Source organism: Hylobates moloch, unplaced genomic scaffold (genome assembly GCF_009828535.3).
Source record: "Hylobates moloch isolate HMO894 unplaced genomic scaffold, HMol_V3 SCAFFOLD_19, whole genome shotgun sequence".
Lineage (NCBI taxonomy): Eukaryota > Metazoa > Chordata > Mammalia > Primates > Hylobatidae > Hylobates > Hylobates moloch.
Genome location: NW_026652294.1, coordinates 38,252,778 through 38,269,654, shown reverse-complemented (window position 1 = coordinate 38,269,654; position 16,877 = coordinate 38,252,778). Strand labels below are relative to the sequence as shown.

At 54.3% G+C, this 16,877-nt stretch overlaps 3 protein-coding genes and 1 long non-coding RNA gene across 9 annotated transcripts; 3 read left to right on the top strand and 1 right to left on the bottom strand.

The window, feature by feature from the left end:
* The first annotated feature begins 19 nt into the window (after positions 1 to 19).
* Positions 20 to 8,081, top strand: CTDNEP1 (CTD nuclear envelope phosphatase 1). 2 transcript variants are annotated; one of them, XM_058431496.1, is made up of 9 exons: positions 20 to 655; positions 4,455 to 4,521; positions 4,616 to 4,734; positions 4,936 to 5,007; positions 5,429 to 5,545; positions 5,662 to 5,773; positions 7,042 to 7,126; positions 7,428 to 7,484; positions 7,722 to 8,081. In XM_058431496.1, coding segments are annotated over exons 1-9 (732 nt in total). In that variant the 5' UTR covers positions 20 to 553; the 3' UTR covers positions 7,723 to 8,081. The 2 variants fall into 2 exon arrangements, with proteins under 2 accessions (XP_058287479.1, XP_031995629.1); XM_032139738.2 differs by having other exon boundaries at positions 7,428 to 8,081.
* On the bottom strand, positions 632 to 8,765 carry LOC131381979 (uncharacterized). Its single transcript, XR_009211098.1, has 3 exons — positions 8,304 to 8,765; positions 1,702 to 1,835; positions 632 to 736 (listed from the first exon to the last, which is right to left on the bottom strand). It is a non-coding gene; the product is annotated as an uncharacterized LOC131381979 (long non-coding RNA).
* A 403-nt stretch (positions 8,766 to 9,168) lies between these two features.
* GABARAP (GABA type A receptor-associated protein) lies at positions 9,169 to 11,207 on the top strand. The gene is made up of 4 exons (XM_032139742.2): positions 9,169 to 9,379; positions 9,951 to 10,029; positions 10,170 to 10,288; positions 10,711 to 11,207. The coding sequence occupies exons 1-4, from the start codon at positions 9,290 to 9,292 to the stop codon at positions 10,774 to 10,776; spliced, it is 354 nt and encodes a 117-aa protein (XP_031995633.1). The 5' UTR covers positions 9,169 to 9,289; the 3' UTR covers positions 10,777 to 11,207.
* A 752-nt stretch (positions 11,208 to 11,959) lies between these two features.
* PHF23 (PHD finger protein 23) lies at positions 11,960 to 16,555 on the top strand. Of its 5 annotated transcripts, none has more exons than XM_032139732.2 (5): positions 11,960 to 12,041; positions 13,923 to 13,954; positions 14,115 to 14,207; positions 14,821 to 15,658; positions 15,751 to 16,555. In XM_032139732.2, the coding sequence occupies exons 1-5, from the start codon at positions 11,996 to 11,998 to the stop codon at positions 15,963 to 15,965; spliced, it is 1,224 nt and encodes a 407-aa protein (XP_031995623.1). In that variant the 5' UTR covers positions 11,960 to 11,995; the 3' UTR covers positions 15,966 to 16,555. The 5 variants fall into 5 exon arrangements, with proteins under 5 accessions (XP_031995623.1, XP_058287840.1, XP_031995625.1 ...); XM_058431857.1 differs by having other exon boundaries at positions 11,981 to 12,041; positions 15,022 to 15,658; XM_032139734.2 differs by lacking the exon at positions 11,960 to 12,041 and adding an exon at positions 12,155 to 12,375 and having other exon boundaries at positions 15,022 to 15,658.
* Positions 16,556 to 16,877: the final 322 nt, after the last annotated feature.

The window sequence follows — 16,877 nt, the reverse complement described above, 5'->3', positions numbered from 1 at the left end:
CCTCCGGCTCCCCCTCCCCCTCCTTCCCTGCTCCTTCGCTCTGCAGGCCCGTTCTCTGCTGCCGCGGCCCTTTGCGCGCCGCTGCCCCCGCCCTCCCCTTTCCTGCGGGCAGCCCCCTAGCGCGCCTGCGCAGCGGGCCATTCTCCGCTTTCCCCCCTTCCCCTCCCCCTCCCTTTTCCCTTCCTCCCTTTTCCCTAGCCCCCTCCCCCACTGCCCCCTCCCCCAATTACCCTTCCCCTTCCCTCCTGGTCTCTGAGGACCCCATTCTAGCCCGACCTGTCTCGGCCCGCAACCTCCTCGAAGCCGTCGGTGCCACTCCCAGCCCATGTGGGCCCCCGCGGGCTGCCCACGCCTGTCCCCCAGCTCCCCGTTCCGCTGGGCTTTCCCCTCGCCAGGGGTGGCTTTCTGAGCCGTCCGCTCCGTGCCCCTCTCCGCAGCCTCTCCTGCCACTCGGGGCCCCCGTTCCCCCTCCCGGCGGCGGGGGGCTGCCCCCGGGGGGCTGGCGGAGCTGGGCCGCGGGGGCCCCGGGGCCGGCGGTGCCGGGGTCATCGGGATGATGCGGACGCAGTGTCTGCTGGGGCTGCGCACGTTCGTGGCTTTCGCCGCCAAGCTCTGGAGCTTCTTCATTTACCTTTTGCGGAGGCAGATCCGCACGGTGAGCCAGGGTGGGCGCTGGCGGTGTTGGGGACGTCTGTCCGTGGTACTCAGGGGTTTTCGGAGTGTCGGGCCTCTGGGCCTAGGAAGGGAATCCTGGCTGGGGCTTTTCTCGCCAGAGAATTGGGCACCCTAAGCGGGGCGAGGTGGGAGACCCTTGTAATAGAACCTAGCCCTTGGGGGTTTTGATGGGGCTAGATGGGACAGGATTTGGCAACTCTTGGGGGCTAAGGTGGTGGGTGGGGCGCTCTTTAAGAAAGCTGGAGTTGTTGCTAAAGAAACCCAGAGGCGGGGAACACCTGTTTGATGACAGCCAGATCTGTGGATGTGGGCTTGTGAAAGACCCTATTTGGAACCTCGGTGTGTGTTTGGTCCCATAACAAGGGAGAGACAGACTTGTGTGTCAAGGGTGGAGGTGGGTGGGAGGGCATATGTTACAAACAAGGACTGGAACTTGGGAAAACCCTGGGTGTGAAGGAGAAACTCCTGCGGTTTCCATTAAGAGAACTCCAAAAAGGCTGTGAAAATTTATTTCATAGTGTGAGTGTAGTATCTGGATTTATTGAAGACTAAAGTAGATGCTTTTATGACGGGCCTCTTTAATTGTGGGAGGGAGTTCAAGGTGGGTGCTGTGCCCACCACTGAAGCTGGGGTGTCCCTGTCAGAGGACAGCGCTGGGCAGTTGTAGGGCTTGAAAATGAGGACGTTTGCTTCTCCAGGAGAGCCTAGCATTCTGAGGGACACTGTCTGGATGGACCCAAGCATCTCTGGGTCCCCTCCCCCTTAGCTTTTCTCCAAGGTCAGAGGTCCTTCAGCTAACAGCACTTTAAATCAATGTGCTCTTGTGGTCTCACCACCACCAGGGAGAATCCTCGGAAGGAGTCTGGGGAGAATTTAGTAAGCGGAGACAGAGGTTCTGGGTCTGTACTCTGGTCTGTACCCCTTACCATACCTCAGTACAATTTGAAAGAATAAACCCAGGTTGGGGCGACCTGGGGTCCAGGGAATTTCCAGAAAGCCCTCCGTGGTAGTGGTGGTTGACTTAACTGATTTGGGAGAATGGGTCTGGCCTTGGGTTCATTCTGTCCTTTACCAGTCTGCTTCCACTTCTTGATTTAGGGTGCGAACAGTACAGGATGGTTGTGGCTGTAGGCAGCAGCGCTATTCCCTCGAGACAAGAGCTAGGAGCCAAGAAAAATTTAGGGCCAGAGATTCTGGGATATGTGTGGGGCTATCTCCTGGGGTTTTCTTTTCTTTTCTGAGACAGTCTCGCTTTGTCGCCCAGGCTGGAGTGCAGTGGCGCCATCTCGGCTCACTGCAACCTCCACCTCCTGGGTTCAAGCGATTCTCCTGCTTCAGCCTCTCGAATAGCTGGGATTACAGGCACCCGCCACCACACTTGGCTAATTTTTGTAATTTTAGTAGACGGGTTTTCACTATGTTGGCCAGGATGGTCTCAAACTCCTGACCTCAAGTGATCTGCCCGCCTCGGCCTCCCAAAAGTACTGGGATTGAGCCACTGCACCTGGCCTCCTGGGGTTTTCTTTATGGGTTGACTGCTGTCTTCTCTGACGTTCTCGCTCTAACACATCAGTTTTCTGGGCATAGGGGAGTGGCGCTTCAGCTCATCCACAGGTTACTTCCAAAATTGCTCTCCTTTGGGCAGCATTGATCCCATAGCCTTTTGTCCTCCCTTCCCTTCCAATCTGGTTTCTTTCCCCACCCCCCTTCTGGCAGATGCTTGGAGCATTCCCTACATGCCCAGCATTTGCAACCCAAGATAGCAAGGCTGGACACCGGAGCTGTTTCGGACCTCATCATGGCCCAGGGAGAAAAGAAGGGCAGATTTTGACTAGGGGGAGAGAGCCCTGTGGGTTTACAAGGGAGAACCTGGTTCTGGTGTGGCTTGGGGCCTAGGTATGCACTGAAGAGGGTTTGTGCCCTTGAAGAAAAGTGTGGAGGAGGGAATTGCCAGGCTTTGCATGGGGAAATGTGCATATTAGGAAACAGGAGCCCCTAGAGAAGGCTTGGAGAAGCAGAGCTGGAAGGATGAGGTGGTGACGTCCTTGTCCCTTATTCACCTCTCACTTACTTCACTCTGGCCTCCTCCAAACCCTGCCAGTCAGCCTGGCAGGGGCTTTCCAGTGTTCTTTGCCTCACCCTGGGTACCAGGATAAGGAGACTGTTCAGAGGGCTGAGGTTCTCTGAACTTGTGACTTGGCTAGAAGAGACAGAAGTGGACAGGTGGCTGGTTAAAATAGGCCTGGTGGCTCCTAGCCAGAGGAACTTAGCTGACCTGACAACCTCTGGATTCCCTCATTCTATATTCCCATTAAGGACCCAGGGATCTCCTCCCGACTCCTACTCCATGTGCACTAGGGAATCTGAGGCTCTTAGTTCCCAATGTGAGATGACGGTAGTTGCTACAAATAATTCTTGGGGTGAAGGTTGCGTTGTGGGGGTCGTTTCTTTGTTCAGTGTAGCAGGATAATATCACAGTTAAGAGGGCAGGTTCGGCTGGGCGCGGTGGCTCATGCCTGTAATCCCAGCACTTTGGGAGGCTGAGGCGGGTGGATCATGAGGTCAGGAGCTTGAGACCAGCCTGGTCAGTATGGTGAAACCCCATCTCTACTAAAAATACAAAAATTAGTTGGGCACGGTGGCACGCGCCTGTAGTCCCAGCTGCTTAGGAGGCTGAGGCAGGAGAATTGTTTGAACCTGGGAGGTGGAGGTTGCAGTGAGCCGAGATCGCGCCACTGCACTCCAGCCTGGGCAATGGAGTGAGACTCCCTTGTCAAAAAGAAAGAAAAAAAAAAGAGGGCACGTTCTTGGGTTGAACTGCATTGGTATAATCCTGGCTCTATCACTTCACTGATTCTACTTTTTTTTTTTTTTTTTGAGATGGAGTCTTGCTCTTTCACCAGGCTGGAGTACAGTGGCGCGATCTCGGCTCGCTGCAACCTCTGCCTCCTGGGTTCAAGCCACTCTCCTGCCTCAGCCTCTCGAGTAGCTGGGGCTACGGGCATGCACCACCACGCCCAGCTAATTTTTGTATTTTTAGTAGAGACAGGGTTTCACCATGTTGGCCAGGATGGTCTCCATCTCTTGACCTTGTGATCTGCTTGCCTCGGCCTCCCAAACTGCTGGGATTACAGGCGTGAGCCACCGTGCCCGGCAGATTCTACTAATATTAACTGACCACCTTTGCTACTGTGTTCTAGGCACTGGGAATACAGCTATGATCTAGACAAAATCATATTCTCATGGAGTTTCCATTTTAATTAGGGAGAGAAACAACTTAATTCCTAGCTGTGTGGCCTCAGTTTCTTTAAAACAGGGATAACAGTAATATTAGGGTTGTTTTGAGGATTAAATGAAAAAGGCCAGCATGGTGGCTCGTTCCTGGAATCCCAGCACTTTGGGAGGCCAAGGCAGGAGGATTACAAGGTCAGAAGTTTGAGACCAGCCAGGCCAATATGGTTAAACCCTGTCTCTACTAGAAATACAAAAATGAGCCAAGCATGGTGGCGCGCGCCTGTAGTCCCAGCTACTAGGGAGGCTGAGGCAGGAGAATTGCTTGAACTCGGGAGGCGGAGGTTGCAGTGAGCCGAGATCACGCCACTGCACTCCAGCCTGGGTAACAGAGCGAGACTCCGTCTCAAAAAAAAAAAAAAAGAAGAAATAATCCTAAATTACAATACACAGTACCTGTGGTAAATGTTCATTATGTGCTCCCTGTTACTGTTACTGGGGAAGGCTTCCTTATCAAGGGTTTCAATCCTCTTTTGTGCTATTTGTAGGTAATTCAGTACCAAACTGTTCGATATGATATCCTCCCCTTATCTCCTGTGTCCCGGAATCGGCTAGGTAAGTATGTGGTGGGAAACCTCCTTTAGGGTGAAGTAGGGGCCAGCTCTGGGCCAGAGGTCGGTCAATATTATTCCTCCCCACTGTGGTTCAGCCCAGGTGAAGAGGAAGATCCTGGTGCTGGATCTGGATGAGACACTTATTCACTCCCACCATGATGGGGTCCTGAGGCCCACAGTCCGGCCTGGTACACCTCCTGACTTCATCCTCAAGGTGTGTCGTGGTGGGGAGTGATGAAATGGTTTCATCTGTTCCTCTGCCCAAACCTGGACTCCCTTTCCCAGTGCCAGAGCATCTGTCTTCATCTGCTGGCACCAGTGTCAGCCTGGAGGAGGGAAGCAGATGGGTGGGGCGTTTTCTAGGCCTGGGTTGTGGTGGTCATGACTTCCCCCAGCCCATCTTGTTCCTCTGTAGGTGGTAATAGACAAACATCCTGTCCGGTTTTTTGTACATAAGAGGCCCCATGTGGATTTCTTCCTGGAAGTGGTGAGTTTTGGAGAGCTAAAGGGAGCTCTGTAATGAAGGAATGGTTTTAGGGCTCTGGGAATTCGGAGGATTTGGAGGAAGGGGTGAGGATAAATGGGTAAGAGCAGTTTTCTAGAGGGAAGGCTGTGGAATAGTAGGGGAGTGGCTTTCAGTACTTAGGGTTCATTGGTTGTGCTGATGTAATTCTTTTCCGCTGGCATCTTTCTCTTTTGTTCTTGCATTTCTGAATCTTAAAGAGTGTAGGATGCCTAACACTGAGTTTGGAGGTTTGGGCTGGGGGTTCAGAATTTTGTGTCCTCAGAGACATTTCATGTTGATGGAAGGCCTGAAGGACTGTGCCGTTGCCTTTCTGAAAAATAACTGTATGTCTAAAGGAATCATCGCCTTGTATGGCATCGCCCTCTCCCCCAATCTATTTCAGGTGAGCCAGTGGTACGAGCTGGTGGTGTTTACAGCAAGCATGGAGATCTATGGCTCTGCTGTGGCAGATAAACTGGACAATAGCAGAAGCATTCTTAAGAGGAGATATTACAGACAGGTAAGCTAGAATCCCAGTCTAAGAGTGTGGCTTGGGAGGGAGGCCACCAGGGAGGGATCTGGGTTTGAGGAGAGTGTCCTGGAGAGAGGCCTGCTACATGATCCCCTGCCTTCCAGCACTGCACTTTGGAGTTGGGCAGCTACATCAAGGACCTCTCTGTGGTCCACAGTGACCTCTCCAGCATTGTGATCCTGGATAACTCCCCAGGGGCTTACAGGAGCCATCCAGGTACGGGGGAGGGTGGCGAGTCTGGCAGGACCAGAACATGGTTCTGAGAAGGTATTTTTGCAGGAGACCTGGGCTTTGGTCCTTGAGAGCTGGGATTCCCTAGATTATCCCTAGTTTGCTATAAGTTGAAGTGCAAGTTATTTTTCTGTTTCAAATGAGATACCATATATGTCCATTTCATAGGTCAGATTTCTTATATTATTTTTTTCTTTTTTAAAATTTATTTCTGGCCGGGCACGGTGGCTCATGCTTGTAATCCCAGCACTTCGAGAGGCTGAGGCAGGTGGATCACGAGGTCAGAAGTTCAAGACCAGCCTAACAAACATGGTGAAACCCCATCTCTACTAAAAATAGAAAAAACTAGCCAGGCACGGTGGCGCACGCCTGTAATCCCAGCAACTTGGGAGGCTGAGGCAGGAGAATTGCTTGAACCCAGGAGGCGGAGGTTGCAGTGAGCCGAGATTGCACCATTGCAGTCCAGCCTGGGTGACAGAGCGAGACATAAAATAAAATAAAATTTTTTTTTTTTTTTTGTGGGTTCATCTTTCCAGGTGTGTGTCATTCATAGTCATGCGGCCTTGATCCCCATCAGTGATCGTTTTTTTCAGCCTCCCAGATAGTTCAGTGAAATTTTTTTTTTTTTTTTGAGACAGAGTCTCGATTCCGGGTGAATGCAGTGGATGATCTCGGTTAGCACCTCAAGGTTTCGTAGCCTCCCAAGTAGCTGGGATTACAGGCGCCTGCCACGATGCACAGCTAATTTTTATATTTTTAGCAGCGATGGAGTTTTACCACGTTGGCTAGGCTGTTCTTGAATTCCTGACCTCGTGATTCGCCTGCCTCGGCCTCCCAAAGTGCTGGGATTACAGGCGTGAGCCACTGCCCTTGGCCAATTTTTTGATTTTTAGTAGAGAAGGGATCTCGTTATGTTGCCCAGGCTGGACTCAGACTCCTGAGCTCAAGTGATCCTCCCACCTCGGCCTCTTAAACTGTTGGGATAACGGGCATGAGCCACTGCGCCTGGCCAAGTGTGTTTCAAGTGAGGCACAATGGCAGTAAGCTTGACTAGAGGCATCAATAGGTATGAGATCTGGTGATTAAAACTTAGTTTCGGAGCATAAATCAGGAAAGTTTTACTTAGGTTGTTGACTTCCGGTAGTGGGAGGCATATATTTTTAATAATAATTCCTCCTTCCCTCCAAGAAGAGAAAAACACCCAGTCTCTCTTGAATTCTGTTTCTTCTCATCTGCATTTTCACCCACCCTAGACAATGCCATCCCCATCAAATCCTGGTTCAGTGACCCCAGCGACACAGCCCTTCTCAACCTGCTCCCAATGCTGGATGCCCTCAGGTAAGGGAAGTGGGCTCTGGACACTTGGATATCTCAAGAAAGGAGGTGGGGATCCTCAGAGGGAATAAAAAACGTTTGTCCTGTTTTAACTCTGTTCCCTTAAGAATTTAACATTTGGACCCAGGTCTTCTTACTTCAAAGCTCATCACTTTAGCTAGTAGGCCGTGGGCAAATTGAACCTATCTAATCATGAATATGGTGATAATTTAGGTCCCACATCTCCAGTGATGCTGCCTTACATGAGTGTTGTGAGGGTATCAACTATAAGGTACTCTACCAATGCAAGTTATTGTCACCCCAGGTTCACCGCTGATGTTCGTTCCGTGCTGAGCCGAAACCTTCACCAACATCGGCTCTGGTGACAGCTGCTCCCCCTCCACCTGAGTTGGGGTGGGGGGGAAAGGGAGGGCGAGCCCTTGGGATGCCGTCTGATGCCCTGTCCAATGTGAGGACTGCCTGGGCAGGGTCTGCCTCTCCCACCCCTCTCTGCCCTGGGAGCCCTACACTCCACTTGGAGTTTGGATGGACACATGGGCCGGGGGCTCTGAAGCAGCCTCACTCTTAACTTCGTGTTCACACTCCATGGAAACCCCAGACTGGGACACAGGTGGAAGCCTAGGAGAGCCGAATCAGTGTTTGTGAAGAGGCAGGACTGGCCAGAGTGACAGACATACGGTGATCCAGGAGGCTCAAAGAGAAGCCAAGTCAGCTTTGTTGTGATTTGATTTTTTTAAAAAACTCTTGTACAAAACTGATCTAATTCTTCACTCCTGCTCCAAGGGCTGGGCTGTGGGTGGGATACTGGGATTTTGGGCCACTGGATTTTCCCTAAATTTGTCCCCCCTTTACTCTCCCTCTATTTTTCTCTCCTTAGACTTCCTCAGACCTGTAACCAGCTTTGTGTCTTTTTTCCTTTCCTCTCTTTTAAACCATGCATTATAACTTTGAAACCAAAGCGTCCTTAGGTCCTTCTCTGGGGTTTTGGGAAGTGAAGGGAGGGAACTTTGTTCACATGCACCCTGTCCCCCAGGCAGAGCGGGAAGAGACTGCTGTTGGACTCAAGGGGCAGGGGGAAAGGTGGTGTTGAGTATAGGGATACAATAATGTGGACACCAGATGCTTTGGCGGGAAGGGCCGAGTGACAGGATGGGCGCGCTGGTGGGGAATGGAAGGATACCTTCGGAGCAGCAGGCCATAGAAGCACGAAAGGGGAAACCTGGACGACCAAAGGGCGTACAGCTGGAGAAACTTCGGGCTTCGTCCGGGGCACTGACGTGGACAGGCTAAGCAGGCGCTGCCCCCAGGCGGCTGGCGCCCCGACCTCCGCTGTCGGGGGCGGGAGGGCGTCGGTCCCCCTCCCAGCTGTGGCCCAGCCGGCCCCGCCTCCCCGGCGCCCTCCCAAGCCGGCCCTACTTCGCTCACCCGCCACGTGACGCTTCGCCCTCTTTGAGATCACATGATTACACTCAAGCCCTGCGGTGTTCCTCCGCGCTGGCGTAGTCCCTACCTCTCCAGCCTCCTCTCCAGCCCCTGTTGGTCTCATTCTTGGCATTTAAGCGTTCTCTACATCTCTCCAAACATCTGTTTTCTTTTTGACCTCTTATTTCTGGAGATCATCTCCCCCACTTGGGTACTACTTTGTTTTGGTGTCAACGGCCGCCTTCAGCGTAGCAACACGGTTCGTGAATAGCTAACCTTGTAATTGTCTCTGCTGTTCCTCTACGTTGTTAACGAAACGAACTTGGAGAACCAAGTCTCGTATGATGATTACCATCTTTTACTCCTCTTCAGCCCCAGCTTCCTTGAGGGAAAGGTTGGGGAACAGGTTTAGAGTTATTTTCGATGAGCAAAAGCCAACCGTCTTTGCTACGTCGCCTGCGTAGCCCACAAATTGATTCCAAAGCGATTACGCTAATGGCGTGAGGGGGCCGGTCAGTGGGTGGTGCTACGCTAGCAGCGTTAGCGCCGCTGAGGTAGTGGCGTATCTTAGCGGGGGGGCAGTCCCCAATAGTCGGGGGCGGGGTTGGTGAATAGGGAAGTGGCGCAAATTCGTGGATCGCTCCGCTGAATCCGCCCGCGCGTCGCCGCCGTCGCCGCCGCCCCCCGTCCCGGCCCCCCCCGGGTTCCCTCAGCCCAGCCCGGTACAGCCCGGTTCCCGGGAGGATGAAGTTCGTGTACAAAGAAGAGCATCCGTTCGAGAAGCGCCGCTCTGAGGGCGAGAAGATCCGAAAGAAATACCCGGACCGGGTGCCGGTGAGGACAGTAGCCAGGGCCGAGGGCGCGGGACGCTTACGCTGACGCCACAGCCTGGCCTTGGATCTGGGACAGGCAGCGCAGGGATCAGGCTGCTGGCTGTGGTGGGGTTGGGAGCAAGCCTGAAACTGCTGTCCTTGGGACCCAGAATGAAAGGAGTGGGGTAGTGGTGAATGTGGGGTTGAGAGGGATGTGGACAGGAGAGAGAAACCTTAGCATTTGTGTGAGTGGAGGCCTTAGAGAGTTTGACAGCCTGAGCTTCAAATGGTCATCCCCCCAGCTAGCTAAGGTTGCGAGATTGAATCACTAGTCGACCCAGACAAGTCATCTCCGTCTGATTAAGATAGTTGTTTATGGTGACGCCCTATTGGGGGATGGATCCTGTATATTTAAATGAGCTCCAGTCAGTTAGGTCAGGATCTCTGGGACTCAGTGCTGCACCGCGTGTACAAAGACAAAGAGATGAGTCTGGGGTAGATTTAGGTACTAGGAATATTGTTTTTTGAGTTCTTGACAGGTGCAGCTTCGGGGCTGCATTCCTTCTGTCTCCTAATTTTCATCTCTTTATCAGGTGATAGTAGAAAAGGCTCCCAAAGCTCGGATAGGAGACCTGGACAAAAAGAAATACCTGGTGCCTTCTGATCTCACAGGTGGGAACCTGACTCAAGACTCAGGCTTGCTTCCTGTGGGTGGGAGTGCAGTCTCTGCGGGAGGAGGCTCCACCTAGCAGCTGTTCTTTTGAGGGCATTTTTGACCTCTGTGACTTTCTTGCACCTTGTATCTTTTGCAGTTGGTCAGTTCTACTTCTTGATCCGGAAGCGAATTCATCTCAGAGCTGAGGATGCCTTGTTTTTCTTTGTCAACAATGTCATTCCACCCACCAGTGCCACAATGGGTCAGCTCTACCAGGTATGGTGACTGGGAAGTGGTGGAGGCTTTGGAGAGGAATCTTGGAAGAGCGTGAGAGGAAGAAAGTGTTGTTACATCAGTAGTTTTGGACTAGTTTCCTGGCTTGCCTTAAAGTTTCATAATAGCTGTGGGTTGGGGGTTTGGACAGAACAGTAGGAGTAGAGAGAAGGAAAGAGAACAGTGAGCTAGAGAAATTGTCTGTTTGGGACTCTTCCCAGTCCCCCTCCCCATTCCAAAGCAGCAGAAAACAGTTTGAGGCCTTTTTGCCCAGGACTGCAGAGATTATACTGCTCGTGTGGTAGGCCTTGGAGTCAGTGAAGGAGTCAGGCAATGGTTTGTGGTTCTAGAAGAACGTGGCTGGGTTGTGGTTGGTTTAAGTAACTGGAGCCCAGTTGCTGAACAGTTTTCTGCTTTCATCCCAGGAACACCATGAAGAAGACTTCTTTCTCTACATTGCCTACAGTGACGAAAGTGTCTACGGTCTGTGAAGCTGCTGCCCCTGAGCTGGAGGGGGGTCTCATTCTACAAAGAGAGAGGTGGCCCCCCTTTCTTGACCTCCTCCTCCAAGCTCAAACACCACCTCCCTTATTTAGGACCGGCACTTCTTAATGTTTGAGGCTTTCTCTCCAGCCTCTCTTAGAAGGGGTAATGGTGGAGTTGGCATCTTGTAACTCTCCTTTCTCCTTTCTTCCCCTTTCTCTGCCCGCCTTTCCCATCCTGCTTTAGACTTCTTGATTGTCAGTCTCTGTCACATCCAGTGATTGTTTTGGTTTCTGTTCCCTTTCTGACTGCCCAAGGGGCTCAGAACCCCAGCAATCCCTTCCTTTCACTACCTTCTTTTTTGGGGGTAGTTGGAAGGGACTGAAATTGTGGGGGAAGGTAGGAGGCACATCAATAAAGAGGAAACCACCAAGCTGAACTGAATTTTGCCTTGTGTTGCTCCCCTCGTCCCGCTGATTTTAAGTCTTTCCAAGGTGTCAGTGGGTTTCAGTGGTGGGGAAAGAAGAGTATTGGGTACAAGCTGGAGGGATAGAAGTATATGTTGGTTTATTCTGTTCATGATGGGCTTTTCCCTGTCTGCAAAAAGAGGGTGCTTTTGTTGTGATGGAATGGAATACTGAGGATCATTTCTTGAAACTTTAGTTTGACACGTATGTGAAACTAAATGTTAAAAATGCTAATGTAAAAAATTTTTTTTTTTTTACTGTGGGTTCCTGTGGAGAAAGTTCCGAAGTACCTGCTTTAGGTGAACATCCACATTTGCTAGAACATTCTAATTAAGGAAGATATTTTCATGTGTGTGAGCTAGTAAAACGGCTGTTCTCAGTTGCATGTCAGTTGGCTAGACTTTTGCCGGTGTGTGGGATCCGGCAGAGTGGAATCAGGGAGGGAGAAAACTGGGAGGGGGAGCCATTATCGCCAGGAATACTTCATCTCCCAGCAATCATTTCTCCGGCAGGCCGGAAGTGGGGCGGTCCCCCGGGGGAGAAAGAAGCTGCAGAACGAGGCAGTATGGTGGCCGAGAGTTCTAATCCCTTCTTCCTCTTCTTTCTTGGTCCCGCCCAGCCTACATCTCCCAGGGGCCTGCGCGCGCACTTCCGCTCTCCCTCCGGCTCCTGGTCTCCCCGCCGCTCCCTGGGGGAGGGGGGCGGCTTGGTGCGCCTGCACCAGCCTGTGGCTTTCTGGGAATCAAAGTTCCGGAGGTTCATGCGGTCCCTTTTCCGCTGTCCCCGGACGGACTACAAAACCCTTGGTGCACTGCGCCTCGGCGCCGGCGGGGGGAGGAGGGAGAGAAGAGGAGGGAGGGAGGAGAGAGGAGGAGGAGGAGGAGGGAGCAGGCGGCCGGCGGCGCGGGGGGAGGGGGCCCGGTCCGGGAGTGCGGGAGGCAGTGGTAGAGGGAGGTGGCGGCAGCGGCTAGCGGACTCGAGTCTCAACCGGGCTGAGGCGGACACTTCTGTGGAGCGAAGCAGTGGGAGCATCGAGCACTAGAGGCGGCACCGGGATCCCCGGCTCCGGGGAGGGGGGCGCCGGACCGGGAGGAGGGGAGGGGGCGATGCTGGAAGCCATGGCGGAGCCCAGTCCCGAAGGTGAGCTCTCGACCGGCGCGGAGCGCTGAGCCGGCGGGGAGCGGGCGAGGAATCAATTGGCAAACTTGGAGGTCGAGCCCCGGAGCCCAGCGGGGGAGTTCGGAGAGGGGGTCGGGAGGCTGGCCCTGGAGGTGGGAGAGCGACGAGTTGAGAGACCTTGGAGAAAGAGGAGTGGGAGACTGGGCTGGGGTAGTTGGAGATCAGTCGGTGTGGGGGTGCGGGGGATAGGAGCTTGAAACCCGGAGCCTCGGGGGTTAGGGCCCGAAAGGGCCACTGGCAGATTGGGGCCCTGGAACTGGAAGGTTGGGGGAATCCAGTGGCCGGAGAGTTGCTCAGGAGGGAGGACGTAGAAGAGGCTGAGTGAGGGGCCCGGTAGTTCGCCGAGGTGGGGTAGTTTGTGGCGGTGGTACCGGAGCTCCGAGTAGTTGCCGCCGGAGAATGCCCGGTGATTGTCGGAGGGGTGGGCAGGTAGTTGTGGGGAGAAGAGGGGGTCTGGGTATTGTCTACGGCAGACGGACCTGTACCGGGGGGTAGTTGTGGAGAGAGCGAGCCAGGAAGCGAGGCGAGCTGGGTAGTTGTAGGGGGTGGTGGGGGGGGGGGGGGGGGGGTTAAGACCGGCGACCTGCGGGGGGGTAGGGTTGGTTCGCGAGGGTTAAGAGCCTGGGAGTTGCTGAGGGTGAGGGGGGCATCGGCGGCAGCAGCGGTGGCTGCTGTGGAGAGAGAGAGAGAGAGTGGCTGGTTGGGGGGAAGGGGCCAGAGTTGAGGAGTCCATAGCCTAGTGACTGGGTGGTGAGTACGGGGGCGGAGGGGGGGCGGCGGCCGGAGAGGGCTCGGAACAGGGCCGGGGGGGGGGGGGGGGAGCGGGGGGGGGGGGGGGGGGGGGGGGGGGAAGGGGGGGGGGCGGGGGGGGGGGGGGGGGGGGGGCGGGGGGGGCCGCGTCCGGGTTAGAGCTCCCGGGTCTGTCCCGGCCGTGAAGTAGCGTTGGATGTGTGTGCCTGTGTGCGTTTGGGGTGGGGGTGAGGGGCGCGCCGGGCCGCGTGCTCGAGTAGAAGGGGCCGGAGGGCGGGGAGGGCTTCGGCGTGGTCATCCTGGACCCTGGGGGCCGGCGGGCGGCGTGTGCGGTCTCGGAGGGCCCGAGGCGGTGGAGCGCGGCCGGGTAGGAACTCGGGGCTCCGGGCGCGTGTGAAGGACGGGGGCGGCGGGCGGCGGCCCGGACGCGGCCCCGGGAGCGGTACGGTGGGGTGGGGCGCTGAGGGATCCGAGTAGACTGGAGTCGAGAGAGACCGTGAGTTGGGGGGCGGGGCGCCTGCCTCCGGTTGGGGGAAGGGGAGCGCTATAGCGAGGCCTCAGAGGGCGCCGCGCCCAGGCTCCGCCCCTCGCGGGGCGGAAGGGGGAGCCGGGGCGGATCCAACACAGCTGGGGGCCTGCTGGCCTGGCCGAGGGACCTGGGAGAGCAGGGGGTTCACTTACGAACAACGGGGTTTAGAGGGGGAGTTTTACACAGACTGTTTCCTAGTATCTTGACTCAGCTTTTATTGCTTTTCCAGATCCACCTCCGACCCTTAAGCCAGAGACTCAGGTGAGGTTTGCCTTACCTTTGCAGCCTAGTAGCCCTGCCTGACAACGCCCCCCGCCCCCCGCCCCCCTTTTCTAGACGCCTCACTTAGGGACTGTGTCTCTGGGAATGCCCTTCTTAAACTGTGTGGCTTTCCATGTGATCCATATCTCCTTCCTTTCAGCCACCAGAGAAACGGCGGAGAACAATTGAGGATTTCAACAAATTCTGCAGTTTTGTTTTGGCATATGCTGGTTACATTCCCCCTAGCAAAGAGGTAGGGGCAAGAGAATTACTGACTTGAGGCTGGTGTCGTGGGACTATAGAGTGGCTGTTATTCAAACAGAACTGTATTGCTTTATAGGAGGCCCCTAGAAATTATATGTAAGACCAGGGAAGTTGTACACTCTTAGGGCTGTGGTAGGAAAGCTGGTATGCGGGGAGTGGATGGCAGGGATAGCTGGCTTGAACAGCAATGAAAAGGAAGGGGGATTTGGAGTCACTGGTTGAGATTTTGGCATAGTCTTGAGGTGCTGTGAATGGAAGGTGTTTATGGATAAATTTTAGGGAGATGAAAATGGTAACAAATGAGGCTATACAGAAAAAGAGCTAAGGACATACGGCTCTGGTCTGGGGGATACAGTGTTCCACAGGCCCTGGGCAGGGGCAGCGGTGAGGTATCAGACTTGAGGGTAGAGGTAACACGGAATGGTCAAGAGGACATGCTGATGGGAACTGGGGTGGGGAGAAGTTTTTGGAGCACTGTGGGATTTAGTGGTTGAGGTAGGACATTTTGGGGTAAGTCCAGTCACTCCTTTTCAAGCTGGGTTTGTGGAGGGGCTGAGATGACACTGGGGTTCTCCTGACCCTGGTCTCTTCCCCCTTTTAAGGAAAGTGACTGGCCAGCCTCTGGCTCCAGCTCTCCATTGCGAGGAGAGAGTGCAGCCGACAGTGATGGCTGGGACTCGGCCCCCTCAGATCTTCGAACCATCCAGACTTTTGTTAAGAAAGCAAAGTCATCCAAGAGAAGGGCAGCTCAAGCAGGTCCCACCCAGCCAGGACCCCCAAGGTCCACTTTCTCTCGTCTGCAGGCCCCCGACAGTGCTACCTTGCTTGAGAAGATGAAGCTCAAGGACTCTCTCTTTGATCTGGATGGGCCTAAAGTGGCATCTCCTTTGTCCCCCACATCCCTGACACATACCTCTCGGCCCCCTGCAGCTCTTACCCCTGTGCCCCTTTCCCAGGGGGACCTCTCCCATCCTCCTCGAAAGAAGGACCGAAAGAACCGAAAGTTGGGGCCAGGAGCTGGGGCTGGCTTTGGGGTGCTTCGGAGGCCTCGGCCAACTCCTGGGGATGGGGAAAAGAGATCTCGAATCAAAAAGAGCAAGAAGCGGAAGTTAAAAAAGGCAGAACGGGGGGATAGACTCCCACCTCCTGGGCCTCCCCAGGCACCCCCCAGTGATACAGACTCTGAAGAGGAGGAGGAAGAGGAGGAAGAGGAAGAAGAGGAAGAGATGGCAACAGTGGTAGGGGGTGAAGCCCCAGCCCCTGTGCTCCCAGCACCCCCCGAGGCTCCTAGGCCCCCTGCCACAGTGCACCCTGAAGGAGTCCCTCCTGCTGACAGTGAAAGCAAGGAGGTGGGCAGCACTGAAACAAGCCAAGATGGAGATGCCAGCTCCAGTGAAGGCGAGATGCGGGTCATGGACGAGGACATCATGGTAGAATCAGGTGAGAGGTTTGTGCTGGGGCGAGGGGTTTGAGGGTGTTGTGGATCCAACAACAGCTCAGGTGGAATACCAAACCAACCTTTTTTTCCCCAGGTGATGACTCATGGGATCTGATCACATGTTACTGTCGAAAGCCCTTTGCGGGGCGGCCCATGATTGAGTGCAGCCTGTGTGGGACGTGGATCCACCTCTCCTGTGCTAAGATTAAGAAGACCAACGTCCCTGACTTCTTTTATTGCCAGAAATGCAAGGAACTGAGGCCAGAGGCCCGGCGGTTAGGGGGGCCTCCCAAATCTGGAGAGCCCTGACGGCACCAACTTTAGCCTGGAACTTCCAAATGACAACATGATTTGGGAACTGAGCCTCAGGGTCCTCAGCCTATCCCCTGGAGCTTGGATACTGTCTGCACTTCAAGGCAGGAATTCCCAAGGGAGACTTGTTTAAAAATGAGTATCTCACTTTCCTACCCTATCGTTCCTCCCCACTCTGTGGACTTGAAATTGAACCCATTACGGTTGGGGATGGGAGGCTGTGTGTCTTGACACATAATCTCTGTCTCTTGGACCTGCCACCATCACTTTCTGGGTCAGGATTGGAATTGGGATGGAATGGGACAGTTGTCTATAAAACTCTAGTGTAAATATTAGCACTCCCCTCCCTCATCTTTTCTTCTATTTCACTCCCCATTTATTTTCTTCTACACCGGTTGTATTTTTAATTTTGGACTTCCCCTATTGGGCATGGCAGCTCAAAGGTGGAGTACTAGAGCCTGGCCAAGCGAGGAAGGAAAGCAGAAAGGTGACGATTCTCACTCACCTCTTTTGTTTTTAATAATATTGGCCGCTGTTTGTACAGACAGCCTGCGTGTTGTAAATAAAGCAGAGTGGGCTCTTTTGTGTTTATAGCCCTCACTGTCCTGCTCGGGAGGGAGGCTTTGGTGGCTGAAGACTAGCTGGAGGTGGGGCTGAAACCCACCTCTCAAAGTCGAATCTGAAGATAGCACAGCACTGGGCCTTTCCCACCCCAAGACACTTGAGTAAGCCACCTAAGAGCTTTCACTGTATTTGGCCCTCCCCACTCGAGTCTAGGAACCCCCACAGTCCCCACCTTCACTCCCTGCACACACACTCCTGCGGGTCGGAGTTGCTTCGTGCTCCATCGTGGGTGGGGTAAAGCGGGGTGGGAGCCGATTGTCCGCTTCCTGAGGGCACAGGCCAGCT